The sequence below is a fragment of the Saccopteryx leptura genome, chromosome 2, assembly GCF_036850995.1.
Source record: "Saccopteryx leptura isolate mSacLep1 chromosome 2, mSacLep1_pri_phased_curated, whole genome shotgun sequence".
NCBI lineage: Eukaryota > Metazoa > Chordata > Mammalia > Chiroptera > Emballonuridae > Saccopteryx > Saccopteryx leptura.
The window spans coordinates 126,602,670-126,626,012 of record NC_089504.1 but is presented as its reverse complement, the minus strand read 5'-3'; the positions used below and the strand labels follow the sequence as shown (position 1 = coordinate 126,626,012).

Sequence of the window (23,343 nt, the reverse complement as noted above, 5' to 3'; positions counted from 1 at the left end):
AAGGTTTACACAGTGAATATATAAATTTATTGGCAATTAGCCCTGGTTGCATAGCTTGGTTGGTTAAAGCGTTGTTCTGAGGCACAGATGGTGCCAGTTTGATCCCTGGTCAGGGCACATACAGAACAGATTGATGCTCCTTTTTATTTCTCTCTCTCTTCCTCTCTCTAATATAAATAAAATAAAAATATATAAATATTGGCAATTATATCGCTTAATTATGAAAAAAGTCAAAGGGTAACAATTATAAAAAAATAATTACTTAAAAGGTTATATAACTGCAATTATGGCAGTGGTTTAGAAAATTATAAAAAGATCCCTTATGTAGCTCTAGCCAAATAGGTTTAATAATCTCAATAATCAAAACAATTTTCTAAGAAAATTCAAATTATCAAAATTGATTGAAAAAAATGGAAAACATTATTAAATCAATAATCTGGCAAGAAGGTAGAAAGGGATTTCTTTTTAGATGTCTTTAGAAACTATGAATAATTTTCCCTGGCCAGGTAGCTCAGTTGGTTACAGCATTGCCCCACTACACCAACGTTGCAGATTTTATCCCCTTTTAGGGGTCAGGGCACATACAAGAGTCAACCAATGAGTGTATAAATAGGTAAAACTACAAGAGTCAGTGTTTCTCTCTCTCTCTCTTTAGATGTTAAAGAAATTAGGAACAATTTTGCAATTGAATTCTTACAGTCTGTAAAGACACAAAAAATCTGCACATAGTATAATAATTCATTTTTAAAAATATATTTCAATAATAAAACTGTATAAACATAACAAGAAGCCAGAGGCTAATATCATTTATGAATATAGATGTATTGATTAGGGCTCTCACTTATAGACATCAGAAGCCATTTAGCTACTTTAAGTAGAAAGGTTTTAGGGGGTATTTATTTGTTTGTTTTTATGGGTAGAGTAGATGTTCTGGTTATTTATTGCTGTAAAACAAACTTGGTGTTTTAAAATAACAATGTTATTATCTTTTATAGCTCTGTGGGATGACTGGGGTTAGCAAAGCAGTTTTTGCTTGGCTATCTTATGCTCTTGGAGTCAGATATTGATTAAGGCTTCAGAAATCTGAAGTCTTTAATGGATTGTAATTCCAAGATCAGATGTCTGGCAGTTGATGCTAAATGTTGGCTGGGAGTTTAATTGGTGCTGTCAACTGACGACGTCTACATGTAGTCTTTTCCTATGGATTGCATTGCACCTGCATAGTGAGAAGGAGCATCCCACAAACAAAATACCAAGAGACAGGTGGAAACTTGTGAGGCTTCTTATGATCTATTCTCAGATATAATTCAAGATCATTTCTACCACATTCTGATGGTTTTACAGGATTAGTGTAGGTTTTGTGCAGGAGGGAACTGTGCATAAGAAGAGGTGTGGGAGAGAAATCTTTGGAGATTAGTTACTACAATGAAGAACAGATTGATAATAGAACTGGAGAAACAGACTGCAAACTGACCAGCCAATGTGTACAAAACATACACACACATACATTGTAGAACATGTCTGCTACAGCAGCTGCTGTCTGATATAATTAAGAAATTCAGAAACATTTTTTTGCTATATAATCCCATCTCAAAACCAAACCTTCCTCTTTTTATCATGGTCTGGGCCAAAACAAACAAACAAACAAAAAAAACAAAAAAAACACAAGACATTAAAGTATAGCTGCCTGCCTCTCTTCATGCATAATATTTTTATAGAAATAAAGACTTAAGCAAATATATCAATTGGTAGAACCTAAGTCACCCTTAGAAAGCTAGCTTCAAAGGAATCTGGAGAAAGTTATTTTTCACATTACAATGGCCTCTCACACAGGAAAGCATGCCAGTGAGATTGTGAGTGGTTGTTGAAGAAAAAAATCTGTATCTGATAAAATAGTTGTGAATGGTCAGCTAACCAGAAAAATGTTTCTCTATAAAAATATTTTACTATTAGGAAACATTACTCTGGTATAACACATCAAATGAATAAGGAAAAGAAGCATAAGTGCATCTGCACAGATGATAGAAAGACCTAAGAAGATTCAACAAACACTCATAAAACCAAGAAAGAAAGCTTACTTTATTCACATGTTAGTAATTATAATCTCTTAAACTAGTGCTTTTATTAAAGTGGTTTCAATATTTTGTGTAAGATTATATTGCTAGTTTGTAGCAGGTAGATTTAGACCTTTGTTGGTTTCTAATCAGGATGTCATACAATATCAAACAAAACATTATTCTGTGTATGTAGAAAATATGCTTTATTTTTTATTTTTTATTTTATTTTTGTATTTTTCTGAAGCTGGAAACGGGGAGAGACAGTCAGACAGACTCCCTCATGCACCCGACCGGGATCCACCCGGCACGCCCACCAGGGGCGATGCTCTGCCCACCAGGGGGCGATACTCTGCCCCTCCGGGGCGTCGCTCTGCCGAGACCAGAGCCACTCTAGCGCCTGGGGCAGAGGCCAAGGAGCCATCCCCAGCGCCCAGGCCATCTTTGCTCCAATGGAGCCTTGGCTGTGGGAGGAGAAGAGAGAGACAGAGAGGAAGGAGGGGAGGGGGTGGAGAAGCAGATGGGCGCTTCTCCTATGTGCCCTGGCCGGGAATCGAACCCGGGTCCCCTGCACGCCAGGCCGACGCTCTACCACTGAGCCAACCAGCCAGCGGCTGGTTGAGAATATAAAAGGTGATAAAGAATTAGTCAAAAATTTTGTTACTTTTTTAGAATAAAAATTATAATTCTTTTGTACTTTTCTTCATTGTCTTTCTGTTGTTTTGAATTACTTATCAAGAATGTGCTATGATAGAATTTGAGGTTAAAGGATGATAAAAAGATTTGGAATTTAATATGTTGTTCCCTATAATAATATTTAAAGTTGTAATATTTTTTTTTCTAGGCTGTACTTATGGAACAATTCCTAATAGTCATACGCATTTAAGGATAGAATTATCAACTGAAAATAAAGAAAACTCACATCAATTAAGGAAGGTATAAGTTTAACATTTGACTAAAATACTCAATATAACAGAAATTTCCCTGTCCCAACAGTTTATTGATTTAATGTTCATTGACTTAAAATTTTTAAATTTAATTATTTTTAAGAAAATTATTCTTGGTTTTATATTTTGGTATATAAAATAAAACCAAATGTCAATTTTTAAAAATATTAGAAATAGCAATTTGAAGCATTGATATTTGGGAATTTAATGTGCATGTAGATAAAACAGAATTGTATTGTATGATTTTTCTCCCCTAACACTCTGACAGAAAAACAAACAAACAAAAACACCAATACACTGTTTATTACCTTGTTTAAGAATGTAACGTTCTAGCAGAGTACTATAAATATATCATACTATAGAAGCTTTAAACTTAGAACATCTTATGTTAGTTTTTTTTAAAGATATAATTACATACCCCTAGAAATAAGAGTAAGCATTTTTGGTTAAAAACCCCTATAGAACTCTTCTATAGGTTCAACATCTTAGATTCATTTTTAGCTCTTATTTTACTGAACTTTATTTTTACCTAACTCTATTCCTGTTCCCTAAGATGTCTAAAATAATGTATTACTTATATGTATGCCTCTTACTTGCTGTTTTGGTAACACTAAAACTTGAAATATTAATTTTAAATTATCATACTGGTATTTCCATCTAGAGTCTGGTAGAAATTTAATTATGGAAAAGTTTATTAATAAAAATTATGTTATGTATAATTCAGGTTAAAATAGATAATAGTTCTATTTTTAAAACAGATTGAATATATAAGCAATTTGTATATGTGAGCAATCACTACAGATAAGAAAGATCAAAATATATTAGGAGGAAAACAAATATTAGTAGCAATATTTTTACATGATTACCAAGCAGTTTAATTGTTTTCTGTGGATTAGAGTGCCAAAAATGATAAGATTAAAGTACAATTGGTTTGCGTGGGAAAATTATTAATATTCACCATAAAGACAATAATTATTAATATGCTATAGAATGGTATATGGGAGAGGTTTTAAGTAAATAAAGTTGTAGATACATGTATACAAATACTTTTATTATTTTGAGATAACTTTACACTTTATTTTGGTTTTCTTTAATCACTGGTACTCTTTTAACCATTTAGATATTATCTGAAATAGAGAAAGAGGAATTTTTAAGAAGTACAACCCGCTGTGGCATTCCCGATTCTGTCCCGGAGCCTGGACCTCATGAATATGTGGAAGGACACGTTTTGCCAGGTGGACTAACCTGTTCAGTTTTTATGTGATCATAGTTATCCGAGAAAATTTAGAGTTTTTTTCTCTTGACAATTAGAAAAATAAAATCAATATTTGAAATTATGCTTTCATTATTCTTAATTACTTATACTCAGAGTTTCTTTATGCCTCTTAACTTGACTTAAATATACTTATAATTTTTCTATATATATAATATAGCTGACTGCAATAGCGTCCTTGAATTTCTTAAGTACACCTTAACTACACATGAGTACACACAAACACATTAAATTTTTAGATTAAATTTTGTGGCCTACTCTAACGCAAGTTACGTGTTTTCTTTATTGCCTGCCGTGGTATTTCCATGTGTATTCGAGAATGTATTGGCCCTGGCTGGTTGGCTCAGCAGAAGAGCATTGGCCTGGCATGTGGAAGTCCTTGGTTCGATTCCCTGTCAGGGCACACAGAAGAAGTGACCATCTGCTTCTCCACCTTTCCCCTTACCCTTCTCTCTCTTTCTCTCTTCTTCTTTTTTGGCCATGACTCAAATGGTTCAAGCAAGTTGGTCCTGGGGGCTGAGGATGTGAGGATAGCTCCATGTTCTCTCCTCAGGCACTAAAATAGCTCAGTTGCCCTATGAGCAGAGCCTGTAGGGGGCTTGCTAGGTGGATTCCTGTTAGGGCGTATGCAGGAGTCTTTCTGTCTGCCTCCCTGCCTCTCACTTAATGACAGTAAAAAAGAATGTATTTATTTTTGTATTTTATTACTTTTTCTTTGGTAATATGTTGAAATTATTTCTTTTTTTAAAAATTAAAAATATTTTTCCACTGATTTGAGAGAGAAGGGAAGGAGGAAAGAACACATGTAAGAGAGAGAGAAAGAGAGAGAGAGAGAATATGGGAGAGAGAGAGGATGGGAAAGAGGGAGAAGCATCAACTTGTTTAAATTATTTTTTCCATTTAGTTGTGTACTCATTGATTGTTTCTCATACTGCCTTGATCGAGGGTCAGACTCATGACCTTTGGTGCACTGTGTCAGTGCTTTATCTGTTGAACCACACAGCCAGGGCCTATTTCTTCTTTTTAAAACTACTTTTATACTTTACATTGGATCACTTTTTATAGGTTTAAACTTAAAAATAACATTATTTCTCTTTACGACTACAGATGATGGTGAAATAAATTTTGAATACTGTAAAGTGGAAGAAAAATGTAGTCAATCTTTTGAGGCTTGGCAAGATAAACAGAAAGAATTAGAAGACCAAAAGAAAGAAATTCTCAAAGCTCAGAGGGATAGGGAAGAAAAACAATTTCAAGAAGAAGAAGAAAAAAGACATCGTTGGATGAAACAATTTGAAGTTGAAAAGAAGAAATTAGAGAATATTCAAAAGGTTTTATTTTTGTTTTTCATACTTTTTTTGGAATCAGTACTATTTCTGAATAGTATTGCTGTTTTGGATTATAGTACGATTGAGCTCCATTGCATGGCTTTTAATTACTCCTGATAATAGAAGCAATTGACCGTGGATTAACAATATTTAATATAATTTCATTGATTAGTTTTCATTGAAATTTCAGATACTACTTTAGACCATGTGAGAATCTAGAGTCTTTGAAGTTTCAAAGATAGTCCTAGAAATGTGGACATTTATAGCATAAACTGTTTCTTTTTTTATACCCTTCTAATCATAGAAAAAAAGGATCATAATTTTCTTGATCATGCAATGCCCTTGCCATGTGTTCTGATATATAGCAATTAAGTAAAACATATTTGGTTGAAGAGGTTCAACTATGTAGATATTGATTTGTGTTTCATCTCCATAACTGAGTTAATTCCTAGGACTAAACATTTTTTTGGTATATAAGACTTTTGTTATTATTTCAGCTTTTCCCCCAACCCCGCCTCAGGAGGTCTAACCCTCAGGCCATGGTAGTGGCATATTGAGAAACTGGTGTATTGTTAGGACCCTACTTGTGAACTGTCATGTTTCTTAGAATGTCTAGATATCAGGCTTGACTGCCTTGTGTGTTACATCAGCAAAGTTGACTTACATTTTGCCTAGAATTTGTTAGATTTGAATGTATCATATAGAAATATTATCATATGGTCATCTAGGCAGTTCAGCGTCTTCTAGCCCTCAATGTTGACTACAGTGCATTTCCTGTTATATAGAAAATAAACAAATTAAAAATAATTATAATATTGTAGGACCGCTTTGGCCATGGTTTTTTCTAACAAACTCTAAACCTTTAGCTTTCCTTTAGTTATATTTCCTTTTCATAAATCAGATTAATATGATCATTACAATCATAAAGTTATTATTTAGAAATGACATATGTGGGGATTAGTGAATTCCTAAAAAAGCTTTGTTATGTCTTGGGGCTTAAAAATAGTCTGGTGGAGCCAATGCATAATTTTATAATGATGGGTTCTAAACATGTGATTTACTTCTTTTAGTAGTTCTTTTCTGTGCCTCTTGTTGGTGTCCTCTTCATTCCTCAAAACTGCTGTTGTAGATCTCCTTCCATGAATTCTACCCAACTTTTATCTCCTAATTATTAGCATATAATCACTTAACATTTTTGCATCAATTACAGCTCCTGCTTTTTTCTAGTCCCATATCTAGTTAGCATCAACCTCTACAAAAACCCCCTCTTTCTCCTCTTCTCTCAAAACAAACACACACACATATACACAACACACAACACACACAGGAAAAGCCATGAGATTACCTTTTTTCATGTCTCACTTTATCAAGCTCTTTAGCTCTTATTATAGTCAGGCTTCTTAAAAGAGTGATATTTTTGCTACCTACATTTTCTTGTCTCTCATTAAATTGTAAACCCCCTACGAGTGAAATTGCTCTTGACAAAAGTAACCAATGACTTCTAATAAATTACCATACTCACAGGCTCTTTTTCAATTCTTCTTTTGGTCTCTAGAGTAATTTGTTGAACATTTCTCTTTCTCATGACTTCTGTGGGCCCACACTGCCTTAATTTTCTTACATGTTTTGGAGTTCCTATTTAATATTCATTTTAAGTTTCTTTTTCTTCCTCCTTGAATATGATACTACCAGGCTTTCATCCTTGTCTTTCTTTTCTTATTCCACATAGTTTTTCTCTTGATAATCTCACTCATAACCTGGGCTGTTTAGAACCAAATCTGTATTTGTAACAAAAAAGTGAACTACATAATGCTCCTACAGATACTTCACATACAGAATTTAATGCATCTAAACTGAGTGCATTGTTTTTCTTTCTGAATCATGCTCCTCCTCTGGTATTCCTTATTTTGATGAGCAACACTACCATCAAGGTCCGCTCTAGAAAGACAAGGACCATTTATGACTATTTTCTCTCTTGTTATTCTCTTCTTTTAAAAAAAAATAGTTGTATTATTCATCTTTTCATCTGTATATCTACTGCTAATCCATAGTTCAGTATGTGCTAATGTCTGGCTTTGGATATTTATTATATTCTCTAATTTATCTCCCTACTTTTTGTCTTTCACACACTCATTCATCTACCATAGTGCTGTCAGAAGAATATTTTTAAAAGTTACCTACCTTCTTAAATTCCATCAAAAGTTCCCATAGCTCATATAAGATAATGTCCAAAGAAAATTTTTTACTACCTATACATCCAATCAGTTAGCAGTCTGTGGCAGTTTCATGTTTACATTGTCTTTGTTCTCTTCTTGCTCCTGCCACACTATCCACAGAGGCCCCCCTGAACCTCACGTGGACTTCACTAACATCTTACTGATCATGTCGGTGTCTCCTTGGCTTTCTGTCTTAACTCTGTCTAATATGACATTATGACTTTTCTAAAAATGAGGTATAGTCATTTTTCTAGTTCAGAAACGTTAAATAAATGCCTAAAATATCTGTCTACCCTCCTGAAAGTCTAGTCACTTCAAATACAATCTTCTGCGTGGAACCATTCACAATCCTCCAATTATAACACCTATTCATCCTGTGATTCTTTATAGTCCTCTGTTGCAATAAACTTGTTCTGCTAAGTTTGAATAAAGTGTGAACTTTTGAGAATGTTCCCATATTAAAGGCAGAATTTTAGAGTAAAAGAATTCAATTTTACTGATTTTAACTTTTCCAGACCCTTAACAAAATATATACTAATAAATTGTGTTTAAAGAAACCATTAGCCACTGAACTGAGTTATTATGTGAATTAAATGGGTTGGTGTGCAGAGAAAAATATTGTAATGCAAAGCCTATCTTATAAACATTGTTATCTGAAATTTTTGCATTGCCCAACACTGTTTCTAGCTGATGCTCTTTATTGTGTATAAACATTCTCAAATAAATAAAATAACTTTTCCACATTGCAAACATCTTCATGTGTTCAAAATGGGAACTCTAGGTATTACCATATTTCCATGTGTATAAGATGCTCCCATGTATAAGACACACCTTAATATTGGGGCCTCAAATTTGAAAAAAAAAGACAAGCACAAAAAAGTGGGAAATGCAAATAAAAAAAATCTACAACCACTGTATAAAATGCACCCAGTTTTTAGACCCCAAATTTTTTGAAAAAGGATGTGTCTTATACATGGGGAAATATGGTATTTATATGACACTTTAGTTTGAGATTAAAGTTGTTATCCCAGTACTAGTACCTGAGCACCATTGGGTGAACTCTTTTAACTATTATTTATAAATATATGTTGTGAGACTCATGGATTAATATTTTTTGACATTCAAATATTTTAATATTACCACATGTTCAGCAAAAAGAGGCCAAGATGAATGAGGAACTCCGTAAAGAAGAGAAAATGTGGGAAGAGAAATTTAAACAACATGAGGTATTGGTTCTTTTTACTCAGTGTAATAATAATTCTTCATTTGAAATAAATTACTATGCTTGAAATGTACATATTAAAGTGACATTGTCTATCTGGTGTAGGATTTAACTTACTAAAGCTTAACATTTATTAAATATTAAAAATTCTTCTTGAAATAGAATTTCCTGATAGTGAAAATGAACTGGTTAGTGAGTGAATATTTTTATTTTGCTTTTAAAACAATGATTTATTTCCTTGGGTTTACAATCCAGATTTAGTACCATTTTGTTTTAACAACATAAAGATATGATTCTATTCCATATTTATTTAATTCTTAGTATTAGGATTTTTTTCTTTTACATTTATCCACGTATAATTTACTGGCTTTCTATTGCCTGCCAAGTACATATCTAAGAGCTCAAGATACAGCAGGGTATCAAATAGAAAAGAACTCCTGCCATCAGGGACCTTATATTTCTTAGGGTTCTGAGCTATTATTACCATTTATATGAATGTATATTATGTGTGTGTGTTACTTCAGCTCTTTAATCTGCCCTTTTCTTGGTTTAGAAAACATTCTTCAATTTCATTCCATTTTTCTCAGTTCTTTATTCTGGAACTTCTACTAGTCATGTGAGTTTCTGTGTTGATCCTCTTTACACCTAAATATCTCTGTCATATACTGCATTTCATGTCATTATTTTGTGTGTTGTTTTGGCAAAACACCTAATTTAGAAGTTTTTCTTTACATAATCAGCTGTTAAGCCATTCTGATTGTTGTTGGAGTCATATTTTTTAAAATTTGTGCACTTACGTTTTATTTTTAATGAGGTTATTTCTGTTTATACATGTATTTTTCTAAAATTTTTATTTAAATTTTAATTTAGTTTAATAACTCTCTCTTCTCAGAAATTGATTCTTCTACTTACTAAAATATTTTCATTGCCTCACATCATTTCTGTTAATTTTCCTCAAATAACAGCTGAATTTTGTTGACCTATTTACTTTTGTTTTAGGATTGTAGTGACAATGATATTTTCTTACCTAAACCCAAATTGTCACATTTAAAACAATATATGCTCACCAATTTTCTTAATAGTGACAAAAGAATAAAATTTGTGACTAGAGTAATTTTTCATATTGCTCATGTGATGTTTTACCTCACCTTCCTGGGATGGTAAGTCTCACAAAGTAATTCCCTGCTTCTGCAGTCCCTGTGCTAGCTCGGGAGTTTTCTCCAGCAGAACCCCATTTCAGGAAGTTGCAGTTCTTTTCACCTACACAAATTTCGACCTGTGGCTTCCCTTGCTTTTTCTCTGTGTCATTTGATTTTATATGCTATCTCTACTCAAGTAATTCTTCCGTTTAATCTAGGTTGCTTACTATAGCCATGTTACAGTATCAATTTACTAACTTGATAGAAGTTTCTAAATATTTAAATAATATCCTTTAAAATAAATGACTTTAGTTTTGTGAAAAGAATTTTATAGTAACTTTATTATTTCAGTTCTAGTATTTGTTTTAAATCTCTATTTCAGATTACATTTTAATAACATAGTACATTTAGTTTATATTGAATCCTATTGATCTTTATTTTAGGAGTTTATTAGAAACTTGCATTTACAAATGGAAGAAGAAAGAACAAGATTTAAAGACCAACAGGAAAAAGAAAGAGTGCGTTTATTAAAAATGCAGCATAATGCAGCTATAAAAATTCAAACCAAGTATAGAGCATTTATGGACTACCGAAAATATGGCCCAATCATAAAAGAACAAATAGAAACTAAGAAAAAACAAGCACTGGAGTGGAAAGAAAAGGAAGCAAAAATACGACAGATGGAGGAAGATAAACGAAAAAGATTAGAGGAAGAAAAAAGGCTAGTAGAAGACATACAGAGGCAGAAGCAAGAAGAAAGGAAAAGGAGAGAAAAGGAATATGAAGAAAAAAAGAACATTCTGAGACAAGAAAGAGAGCAACTATTAAACAAAGAAAATTTAAGATTCAAAGAAGATAGAAGAAAACAACTAATAATAAGTAAAGCATCAAAAAAGGGAGAACACAATGCCACACATTTAACTGTCGAAGATACATCAAAGAATAAGGGTGAAATAGACAAAACTCTGGGAGATGGAAAGTCAAAGAAGTGGGAAGATGTTCCCCTTTTGCTGGTTGAAAAATTGAATGAGAAAGAAAATATAAACAAACAGCTTATACTGCAAGAATCAATACATGTGAAATTAAAAGAAAATATAGCAAACCCAGCAATTTTGACAGAATTTAAAATGGAAGAAACAAAGGAAAACCTAGCAAAACAACCGTCTGGGGAAAAGTTGGTCAAGCAAGAAGGAAAATATGAAAATATAGACAAAATAACAGAATTAGAAAATGCAGATCTAGAAGCACACGTGAAAGAACAGTTTCAGCTGCAAGAATTAACCTGCCAAAAACAAAAGGAAAAAACCACGAAAGCTGCCATCAATGAAAATATAAAACAAGAAACCCAAATAATAGTATTAGGACACAATCATGAAATTAATGAGAAGAAAAACAATGAAGCACAGAAAATCATCAAAGATAATCAACAGAGTAAGATGCAAAATGTAGAAAAAGAACAGATATTAGAACAGAATGGAGCATTATATGACGACGATAATATTTCAGTGATGTCAATGCAACAACATGTACTACCACTAAAATTAGAAATTTCTGAATATATAGAGGGAAATGTAACACTACAAAGAAAAAAAATTGATTTAAAATCTAAAGAAACTGAGGAGAAATCAAAGTACAATGCTTTGAAGAGTGGCATAATTCTTAATATCAGCGATGCTGAGATAAATGTAGAAGACAAAAGAAACGAGCAAAATCATATTTTAGGTAAACATGCTCCTTGTGAAGATTTGGGTGGCTACAATACAAAAAACTCCTCTGTTTTTAAAGAGGCAAACTGTCTAAAGTCTCAGATGAAAGAAATTCCGGAAGAAAGTCATGGAAATAGAGTTGAAAGTGAGAATGTTGTGACATGCTCTGTACAGAAATCAACACTTCTATCGTCTATTGAACAAAAGAGGCTATCTTGGCTAAAATCATTTAAACCCTGGTTGGAAATTTTCAAGCAGAATCAACAAAAGAAGATTGTTAAGAGAAAGAGACTTGTGAAATGTCCAGACAACATGATGCCCCCTTTGAATACACTAGAAATTCTTCAGTGTGGCCCTTGGAGTACTTTACAACAGGTATTTTGTAATTTTATAATACATTGTTTTATTTCATTTCAAATGGTTCTTGAAATGTAACTTTTATAATCTTAGTTGAAAAGATATTTTATATTCAAGAATTCTGTCCCAGTGAAGTTGCTAATGAAATACTTACTGCGTTCATTTGAGAGGGGATGTGTTTAAAAGATCTCAATTTTAATTATTAAGCGCATCTTATGCCCCAGTAAATCATTATTAAAAGCTTTGATTTTATGTCTTGAAGCCTATGTTTAAGGGCAGGCCCTATAGTCATTATAAAGTATCTAAGAGTGGAAGCATCTGGGAATTCAAGTTGGGTTGAATTCAAGTAGGAAATTCCTGATATTTAGTTAGAAGTTTGCTTTAGCCTTGGGCCACAGCGCCACCTAGTGATGTTTTTTAGAATGAAGTGGATTTCCTGTACTTGACAAGTGCTGTACAAGAAGCGCTTCTAAAAATAGAATATTCTAGAATTTCTATTAAAATATAATTATTTAGCCATGTGCTTTGTAAGTATGGTGGATGTATGCCTAAAATTTAAAACAAATGTCACCAAATGATACTAATTTTTTATGTTTATGGAGCCCATGATTTCAAAATTAAGACAGAAACAAATATGTAGAAAAACAGGGAAGAGTATTTCAAATAGTGGGATACCAAAAAGAACTTACGATTTAAAAACATGGATTTATCTAGGGGCCTGAATCTCAAATGTATTTAATGAAATTTATTTAGTTTCTTCATATAAATGGATGCCTAGTCAAGGAAACATTCATATTATTATATATGCATTGTTTTATTATTCACTCAGCAAATATTCATCTGTCCAATATGATTGGTCAATATTTATTGTTGGAACAAAAGGAAAGATGCAAAACCCAGTCTTTGCCTTTATGAAGTTTACTGTGGTAGAAATAAAAGGTAGTAAATGAATAAATGTACTGATGAATACAGATCATGATAATTACTATAAATAAGACTTCAAGGTATTCTGAGAGAAGATAAGGTAGTGGGGTTTAAAGAAATCTCTGGGATGTAAAAGAAGAGTGTGAAAAAAAAAAAGAACTACTTTGAAGTATCCTCTTTCCCCTAGCCTAAGCAATGTATTTTCCATATCAGAACTCTACGGGTACATATCGTATCTCAAATTAGCTCTTCTGTTTTTTATCTTTGGCTATGTAATTTTCGGGAATCTAGTTTTCCAAAGATGTGTGGCAGGTGTCCTGAAGTAATGACATTAACTACGAATTATTTTTTTTAAATTAATTTTCCTCATGAATAACTGTTTGTACTAAGCTGAGTGACAGCTTCGTGCCTGCAGTATACTTGTTTCATCAGTAAAACGGAAGTTAGGGAGACAGCAGTGCCCTCCTTCATTGTGGCTTTCTGTTCTGTCTGACGAGAAGAGCTCTTTCCCCTTGCAATTTCTTCTCTTGCCCACTCAGTTCCTTCTGTGGAACTCTTATCAATTTATATAAAGTGAGAATTGACTCTTTCTTTTATTCTTAGAGTATAGCCTCCCAAACTGTCATGTGTACACAGATCACCTGGGGGTTGATTCTGATTGGTTAGGTCTGGTGACCAACCCTAATGCTCCGCGGTTTTACAGTGATGCTCGGTGATGCTGTTGGTGCTGATCCATCCACTAACTGGAGTAGCAGTATTCCAAAGAATCCTGTAATCCTCTGACCACCATTCAAAGCAATTATTTCAAACATTTTATTTTTCTTTGAGCCTCAGAATATACAGTACAGATTTGAAAAATATATATGAATGTGCAATATAAATATTGGAGTGTTGTAAAGTACCGTCTTGCAATGAGTCTGATAGATGGCAAAGTATGTCTCCATTCACCACTGCTGTGACCTATGTCTCACTTTATTGCTTTGATTTTCTAATCTCTTAGCTTTACATCTTTGTTCTTATCTTGGTCACCTTTGCCATTTTTGGAAGGTCCTTATGGAGAAGATCTTTAACAAAAAGTTTACAATTCTAGACTTTAACCCAGTAAAGAATTTATTTTGCTTATATTAATCTCCGACTTTGAACCTTTAGGACACAAATCATGTCTGCTTCTTGTCCATATTGCTTTATGTATTCATGCAAATAGTGGCTTTGATTAGTTGACTGTGGGATGGATGAATGGGAGGATGGATAATTGGATTGGTAAATAAATCTAGCTGAATATTCATCTTATCTTCATATTATTACTAGCTTCACAATTTCAAGAGAATTGATTAAAAAGTAAATTAATGTAAAATTATTTGATTGTAATTTAAGAAAGGACTAATAAGCCCTGTATCAAATAAGATCAGGGTTCTAATTTTATTTCTATTTCCTTGGGTGTGTTACCTTGTGCAAGTTCTTGATCTTCTGATTCATACTTTTGTCTTTTATTAACTGGGAAGAGCAATACCTATTTTATAGTGTTGTTGAGTTTAAAATTCTATATATGAAGAATACAGTCTAGGAGTCTAGGGCTCCTAATCTAGACAATAGTCATTGTCAGATGCAGATCTCAAGTATCTAAGGAAAAGGCAAATGAATATTTGAGAGTTGCTTAATAACCTGTTTCATCAAAGAAGTTCTTAAATTGAAAAAGCTGGACCATCCACTCTATGCAATAATACCACAAAAGAATGTGACAGAAGATCAGTGATTAATTATAACTAATAATTTTTTTCTAGTTTTACTGTCTTAACTACTATTTTTTGTTTTATTTTTGGTGATTTGCTCTTAGTGGTAACTTGCTTTAAATAACAACTTCCAAAAAAAGGTACTAAGCTTAAGGATTTTTTTATATGGCTTTATAACATGGCACAAATTACAACGTTTTAACTGCTCATTAACTTTGAGACCAGAATGTCTCAGTTTTCTTATACAAGGCAGACTGTAATAAAGTAATACTGTGATGGTACATGACTTTTTTTTTTTTTTTTTTCTGAAGCTGGAAACGGGGAGGCAGTCAGACAGACTCCCGCATGCGCCCGACCAGGATCCACCCGGCATGCCCACCAGGGGGTGATGCTCTGCCCATCTGGGTGTTGCTCTGTCGCGACCAGAGCCACTCTAGCGCCTGAGGCAGAGGCCAAGGAGCCATCCCCAGCGCCCAGGCCATCTTTTGCTCCAATGGAGCTTTGGCTGTGGGAGGGGAAGAGAGAGACAGATAGGAAGGAGAGGGGGAGGGGTGGAGAAGCAGATGGGCGCCTCTCCTGTGTGCCCTGGCCGGGAATCGAACCCGGGACTTCCGCACGCCAGGCCGACGCTCTACCACTGAGCCAACCGGCCAGGGCCACATGACTTTCTTGAAGTTTGATTTTCTCTTTCACGTAATCCACTAATCATACCTCACATTCAGCCTCTGCAGCTGTTTTTTTTTAAGCTATATTATTTTTTCAGATATAATAGGTTTGAAATGTAGCACTGAACAGATGTTCTGTGAAATGATAAAACATAGTCATTGCTTTTGTTACTTTTGTAACTTCAGTTTGCCATAAATAGCACTCCTTGGGTTGGACTCAAAAAAAATTAAAATTTAACTCTCTCACACACACACAATACATACATACAGTCACACTTTATGTACCACAAGCTGTCAAGGATTTGGAGAAATAGAGATGATTAAGTGGAAAACTGATTTGTGATTTTCTATTAAAATACAAATAAATAAATCATAGATTCTATAGATGGAACAGTGTATTTTAAAGTGATGAAAAATACTGATTTTTCAAATATTTTTATACTACCCTTTATAAGGGAAAGAAGCTATGAATGCTTTAAATATATACTTAGTTTTGCCACAGGGCTAGTGCAGTTTGTTCATTTGCTTATTTAGGAAACACGTAGTGGATATTCGCTATGCTTTCTGGCTCTTTTCCAAGGGGACCATATAGTAATGAGCACCTATGAGAACTAATTCTATGTTGACTTTACTTTTTGGAGCATTAAACCATTTTATTTATTTGAATCTTGTCATGCAGGTATCAATAATTAATGTTAAACAATATTTTGATTTCATATGTTTGGATAAATCTAGAGTGGAGGAGTGAATACATTGCTATATCATGAGGAAACTTAAAATTTTTAATAAAAGAGAGAATATTATAACTGCCTCATATTTGAAAGTAGTTACCATGAACAAGAATACTGCAGCAGTTGTCATTCCTGTACTTTAATTAAACTAGCAAATTACACATCATAATAACTAGAAGTTACTCACATTTATATATTTAATTGTGAATATCATGTTATTCAGTTAGGCAGAATAATACAAATTATAAGGAAGAGTAGCATTTGTTACTATAGAGCTGCAATTTTAGCGTTTTCCATTTTTAAGTGCTCAATTCTACCGAATGTGTTCATTTTTTAGTGTAGAACCAGATTTCCAATTACAGAATTTATAGTATTTCTTTGTGGACAAATTAAGTGGACATTGCACAGCAGTTATCTTGTCACAAATGGAAAATTTTTCTTTCTAAAAAATTATGAAATTGTTTGTTTCAAAAGTTGTTATAGGTTTATTTTTCAACTACAGTTGACATACAAGATTATATTAATTTCAGGTGTATAACATAGTAATTAGATATTTAAATACCTTAAATAAATGATCAGCCCACTAATGTAGTACCCATCTGACACCATATGTAGGTATTACAACCCTAGGGACTATATCCTCGAGGCTGTACTCTATCTCCCTGGGCCTATTTCAGTAACTAGCAATTTATACTTCCAATCCCTTTCACTCTTTTCACTCATCCCCCAACCTCTTCCTGTCTGGGCACCACCAATTTTTCTGTCACTATGAGTTTGTTTTTGTTTTGTTTGTTTTATTTCACACATAAGTGAAGATATTTGTCTTTCTTTATCTGACTTACTTGTTTTGGTCTTTCGTACTTTCATCATAGGTCTCACAGCTATGATCACTTTCATTCTGCCTACAATATATGCTGTAGGCACTGACATTTTCTCACTTTTGTTTGGGAATGGATGTAGTTTACCCTAATGGAAAGGGGGAGGGGGAGGGACACAAAGAAAACTAGATAGAAGGTGACAGAGGACAATCTGACTTTGGGTGATGGGTATGCAACATAATTGAACGACAAGATAACCTGGACTTGTTATCTTTGAATATATGTATCCTGATTTATTGATGTCGCCTCATTAAAAAAAATAAAATTATTTAAAAAAAAAAGAAAAATATTTTCACTAAAAACAAATGTTTAGATTATAAATAATTGAGAAATTACTAAAATAATTATGAAATGAAAAACTTCTATTCACCCCAAAGTTTTAAAATATTGGTTGTTGCTTTTTCTGCTTAAGCAAGAATTAGACTTAGTCACTTCCTTATATCTTTATGAACATATGGTCTTCCATTCACTCGTGTAAATTAAAACCTTTTAGTTTAATATCATGCACAGGAAATTTTGATATGAAGAGGAGTTACTGAACTTAAAAAATTTAAACTTTTTCTAGCTTTTTCTGAAACAATAATCCTTTCCATTTCAATCAAACAATTTTTGAATTTCTATTTTGAGTATGATAAATACTAGACTTTTCTTATAAAGCTAATAACTTTTAAATTGTTTTTCAGTACAGAGAAAACCTTGCCTTAGGATTTTTGATGTGGCAATATGAAAATATTCTAACTATAAGGTGTTTTATATAGTGATTCAGTATATAAACTCAATTATAGTGAAAAACCAACACATTATTATGTTATTCCTCTGACCTTTAATTTAGGTGAGAGTTTTTGAGTTAACTAAGTGGAGTGCTTTTCCATAATCCAAAAATATTTCTATCTGATACATTTTTGTAGAATAATAAATGTAGTCCTTAATATACATACCATAAAGTTGAATACATTCTTTGGTATTGAGTTTTCTTTAGTTAAAAGGGCTTGAACTAAAAAGAAAGTTCCTTAAGAATAAAGCTTTATAAAGTAATGAGTCTTTAGTAATATCTCAATAATATGCAATATTGTGAATGTATGCTCTTCAAATATTTGAAAAATACAGAAAATAATTATTATTCATAATTTGTTTTACCACAGATACTATCTGCTTAGGTATATTACATTATTCAGTAGTAAGGAATGATTTATACCTTTATAATATAGAAGACTTGTAAAAGAGTGTTTCTTGTATCCTGTGATTCAGGTCCCAAGGACCCCAAAGTCTCATCAACTATTGTATCAGATCCAGACTTGAAGCACAGATCATCTTATCTAAATAAGATCCAGGTGGAGCTGATCTGCTCAGAGTTCTCTGAACTCAGGGATCATGATTGTTAGATAATGTTATACACTCCAATTTTCTTGAATTCTCTAGGTCACAAGAGTAACATTTCAAGATTTGCCAGGCTGTAGTCTTTCCACACTGGCAGAGTGTACAAATCTTCGGTTTCTATCTCTTCGACGCTGTGGATTAACTTCTTTGCACAGCCTGAATAACTGCAAAGAACTGAAGTACATTGATGTACAGGTATGGCCTCTGTTCTCCTCATTATTTACCTTGTAATAGGTTCATCTTTACATGTCAGAAATGACTGTTTAAAAAACATTTACTAAAATAGCATGTAACTCGTTGTAAAGAAACCAAAAACTGAAATTTCTGAGAACCATAGAGTGAAAATGACTAGGCAGTATGACCTGGAAATAACTTATGTCTATTTGCAGCTGATCTTGTCACTTTTTGCTATACAACAAATGACTACATTACTTAGTAAATTAAAACAACGGTTATTTTATTTGCTCATGGTTCTGGGGACCATGAATTGAGGTCAGGATTGTTGGGCTTTCCTTCTGCTTTGTATAGTGTTGACTGAGTCTCCTAGGAAATTTGCAGCTGGAGCTGGAATGTCTAAAATGTCTTCTCCTTATAATTGGTACCTTGAGAGATTATCAGTTCCTTAATAAGCACTCCATTTTGCTCAAAGGTAATAATTTTTTGTGACTCTTGCTTCTGCTCACTGGGCTTTTGATTGCATTCTCAAGGCATATATTCTTGTCCCCAAGAAGTATCTTATTTTGCAGCTGAGAATTTTTGTCAGCTAGTTTCTTTCCCATAGAAGATAGTAGGTGGGGCAGCTAAAAGCTTCTTTTTATTTTGAATTATATTCTTTTCAGTTCAAATTGGTGTTGTTTTTACCAATATGATTTTCTTTTAAAACATGTATGGGCTTTCTCTGCTTCTTATGAAGTTCACTCCATTAGACAGAGGTTATACTCATAAATATTTTTGAAAGGTACTGTGGACTACACTTTTAAGATTCTTAAAATTCCATTTGTTTTTAGAGGTCTTAAAAAGAGAACTACTCTTACATCCTTGACACATGATCTCAACACAGACCAATATATATATGTTGCTGAGAAGTATATGTGTAGTAAAAGTAGAAACATATACATGAATGTATACTTAATTCATGATATTTATGTTCTTGAGAGAGGAAGGAACTGAGGAGGGGTAATGGGGAGATTTCAACTTTGAAGTGTTTGGTGTCTTTAAAATAATAGTTTTATATGGGAACTATGATCAAGTATTAACTTTTGTTCATTTAGATTGAAACATTTTGTTATATGATCCTCTGTATTTTCTATACTTTAAAAGATTATTAATAAATACAAAATCTTTTAATTATTATTAGTTTACTCAATGTTTTATCTAGATAATATAACATTCTGCATGGTTATCTTAAATGTTAGAAATTTAGATATTCATTAGGAGATTATACCTCATCCTTTCTCTTTTTGGCAAGCTTTAAGTTTTTTTAAGTAAGCCATAAAATAAAATGAGTTATATTTTTTCTTTGTTTTAGGAAAATAATATTGAGTCTATCAACTGTGAAAATTTGGAAAATCTCTGTGTTGTTCTTCTGAATAAAAATCAACTGACTTCTCTTCATGGTTTGGATGGCTGCGCTAATATCCAGAATCTTGAACTTTCACATAATAGAATCACTCGAATTGGTGAGAAAAATGCAATTTGCATATATAGACATTTATTTCTCATGATTATATATTTTTTAATTTACTCCTTTTAAAGAATAGGCCACCATTCATAATTTTATTTTATTCATGCTATACTTACTTAATCTCTTCTCCTAACTAAGGAAATAAAATTGCTTTTTAATGTAGATAAAGGGAATACACTCTTACTACTGATGAATAGATAGTTGTTAGTAGCTTCTGCTATTAATATATTCACTCCCCTGTTCCTTTTCCTAGTTATTTGAGCTCTACTGGTGAAATTCTGGGAGTAGAACACCCAGTTTGGTTTTTATAGATCCAGTGCTTTCTCGTGGGAACTGTCATACCTGTTCCCTGGTAAACCCTTTCATCACTGCTTTGCTTGCCCACATACATCATTTGTACTAACCTTTTCTTCTTTAGTTAAGGCTACTGACACCATCTAGCAGAAATAATTCATCTTTCTAATCTTCTCCATGTCTCCATTTGTATATCTGTATACCTATATATCTCTATGTTTCTACCTTGCTTTATAATTCGTCTAATTCATCAACAAAAAGTCTTTTCTTGTTTAAGGCCAGTCCTTCTATTTCTATAAATATACCTGTCAGTCACATCTGGTGCCTCACTCCATCATTTATCACCTGTCTTATGTCAAGCTCTCCCTATTGCCATTCACTTCTGCCATCACCTCATCTCTCTTACACTTTGCTGTCAAGTTTTGTGAGCGTGCTGTCCTTGCTCTCATTTGTTACTACCCAACTTCTCTCTTCTATCAACTGAAATTCAACTTACTACCATACTGTGTTCAGTATGATAATTCTAAAATAAAAATCTTATATATTTTTTATTACCTGCCTTAAACTTCTCTGTTTTTTTTTTATTATTACTTGTGAAATTCTCAAGGAACTTCATAGGGGCTTTAATAATGATGAATGAATAATCAAGGGCTATCAGAAAGTCAGGAACTAGATTAAGACTTTACTCTGGTACAATACTTAATGGCTTAAATTTTTGGAGCCCTCAAAAGTACCATGCTTTCCACCTCCTCTGCCCCACAGTCATTAACAAAGTGATCTGGAAGGCAATGTCAGGGAGGGCTATGGGGGTAGAGTGGGAGTAAAAAAAGTATGCCAACTTTCTATGCTTAGGCCTGGTTTACTTAGGCCTCATTGGTATTAGCTTTTTTTTTTGCTTGTGTTATATTTTTTCTTTCATTTTCTTTAGTATTGAGAATTCAAACATTTAAAAAAATAAATACACAAAGATTCCATGTAACTAGATTCAGCAGTTGCTTCATTGTTACTCTTTAATTTTTTGCTTTCTTAAAGAAAATCCCAAGATTACATAATTTCATCCTTTTATGTTTCAGGTAACGGTCTTTAATACTATGGTACATTCCTCCTTAACCACAATGCATAGTGATACCTTGTATCAACTGGTAATCCATAATCCAGTTTTTGTTTTTCCAAAATTATCTGAGTTGATTTGGATCATAATGCAAGCAGTGACCACATATTATATTTACATAGGTCTTTGAAGTCTTTTCAATCTGCAGCGATCCTCCCACTTCCCCTCCATGCCACTGACTTACTGTAGAACCTATATTAATTGTCCCACATTCCGAACTTGTCAATTTACTTCCTTTTAGCATCACTGCAGTTGTTTCCGAAGCCCTGCATTTACTGCGAATGGAAGTTAACTGGCCTGACTAGATTCAAATTTAGTCGCTTCAGCAGGACTTTTTCATAGGTGGTGCTCTGTGCATTATATTGCCTTTAGGAATTACATAGTGTTAGTTTGCTTTAGATGATGCGACAATTGACACCGGTTACAGCTAGTAATAGCCTAAACCCTCTATTATAAAGATCTTCACCAACCTTTTACATACTGCTTCTATCCATTGATTAATGTCGCCTGAATCAATTAATGCAATGGGGGATGCAAAAAGAGAGTTTTCTAATTTAGTCATTTCTCCCATATTTTTTAAAGCTGGAATCCTTTATTTAATAAGAATTATTTGGTTATCTTGAAATAGTTTAGAGGAAAGACAGGGATAAATGCCTATCTTTGTGCAGACAAATGTTTATATTAAAGTGTTAGTGGCCTTTGTTACTTTCAGTGGTGCTAAATGAATTTTTGTTTTATTTATTTTGCTTTGTTTTTGCACTTGTTCTCTCTCTCCCTCTCATTTTCTCCCATCTCTCTTTCTTAATGTTCTAATGAACTTATAGATGTTCTATAATACAGAATATGCCAGTCAATTGCCTTATAATATTTTTTGATACTCAAATTGTCTTGTCCTGTGAATTTGATTATAGATGCAGAATGTTGATATCTCCAATTCAAATTTACTTTTTAAACTTTACAGTATTCCCTTTCTCTTCCACTGTAATCCTCGGGTGATAACATTAAACAGCTATTTACTATCTTTATAATATTCAAAAATAGCTTTGAAACAACAATGCCAGTATTTATAAATATAAAACTACTAAATTAATTTTAAGATTACTTTGCATTTCTTTTTGTCATTGTACTTTGTTCTCCAAAGTGAAACCTGAAGATTTTTATCTTTGTGATTATGTTATAAATTTAAAATATAATTAGTTTACTTTTCCTATTTGACTTAATATTAGTACTGATATGTTAAACTGATGTTTCCAAAGTCAAACTACATTTGAAAAAGCATACTCAAAGAGATTATGCTTTCATGCCTGTCTTTTTCACTCTGTTCTCTCATCTATTTTTATATATGTATGATTTTGTATACATGCATATATAACATGTTTATATGTAATAAGAACATGTGTTTTGAATGCATATATAAATATACATACACAGATATCTAAGAAATATATGCTAATCTATCTTTCTTAAAATATAGAATATTTTAAATATAAAATACAAAATATAGAATATTTTAAGTACTATGCTTTATCTTGCCTTTTTAAACATAATACCATACATCAGGGGTCCCCAAACTTTTTACACAGGGGGCCAGTTCACTGTCCCTCAGACCATTGGAGGGCCGTACTATAAAAAAAACTATGAACAAATCCCTATGCACACTGCACATATCTTATTTTAAAGTAAAAAACAAAACGGGAACAAATACAA

At 32.8% G+C, this 23,343-nt stretch overlaps 1 protein-coding gene across 6 annotated transcripts in view; it reads left to right on the top strand.

Moving 5' to 3' along the window:
* LRRIQ1 (leucine rich repeats and IQ motif containing 1) overlaps positions 1-23,343 on the top strand; it is a 257,738-nt gene that overhangs the window by 10,511 nt on the left and 223,884 nt on the right. For all 6 annotated transcript variants that reach the window (XM_066368683.1, XM_066368686.1, XM_066368685.1 and 3 more), the window contains exons 4-10: positions 2,899-2,990; positions 4,122-4,236; positions 5,382-5,605; positions 8,970-9,044; positions 10,623-12,260; positions 18,590-18,742; positions 20,076-20,226. In XM_066368683.1, the coding sequence (XP_066224780.1) occupies positions 2,899-2,990; positions 4,122-4,236; positions 5,382-5,605; positions 8,970-9,044; positions 10,623-12,260; positions 18,590-18,742; positions 20,076-20,226 (2,448 nt within the window). The remainder of the gene's footprint in view (positions 1-2,898; positions 2,991-4,121; positions 4,237-5,381; positions 5,606-8,969; positions 9,045-10,622; positions 12,261-18,589; positions 18,743-20,075; positions 20,227-23,343) is intronic.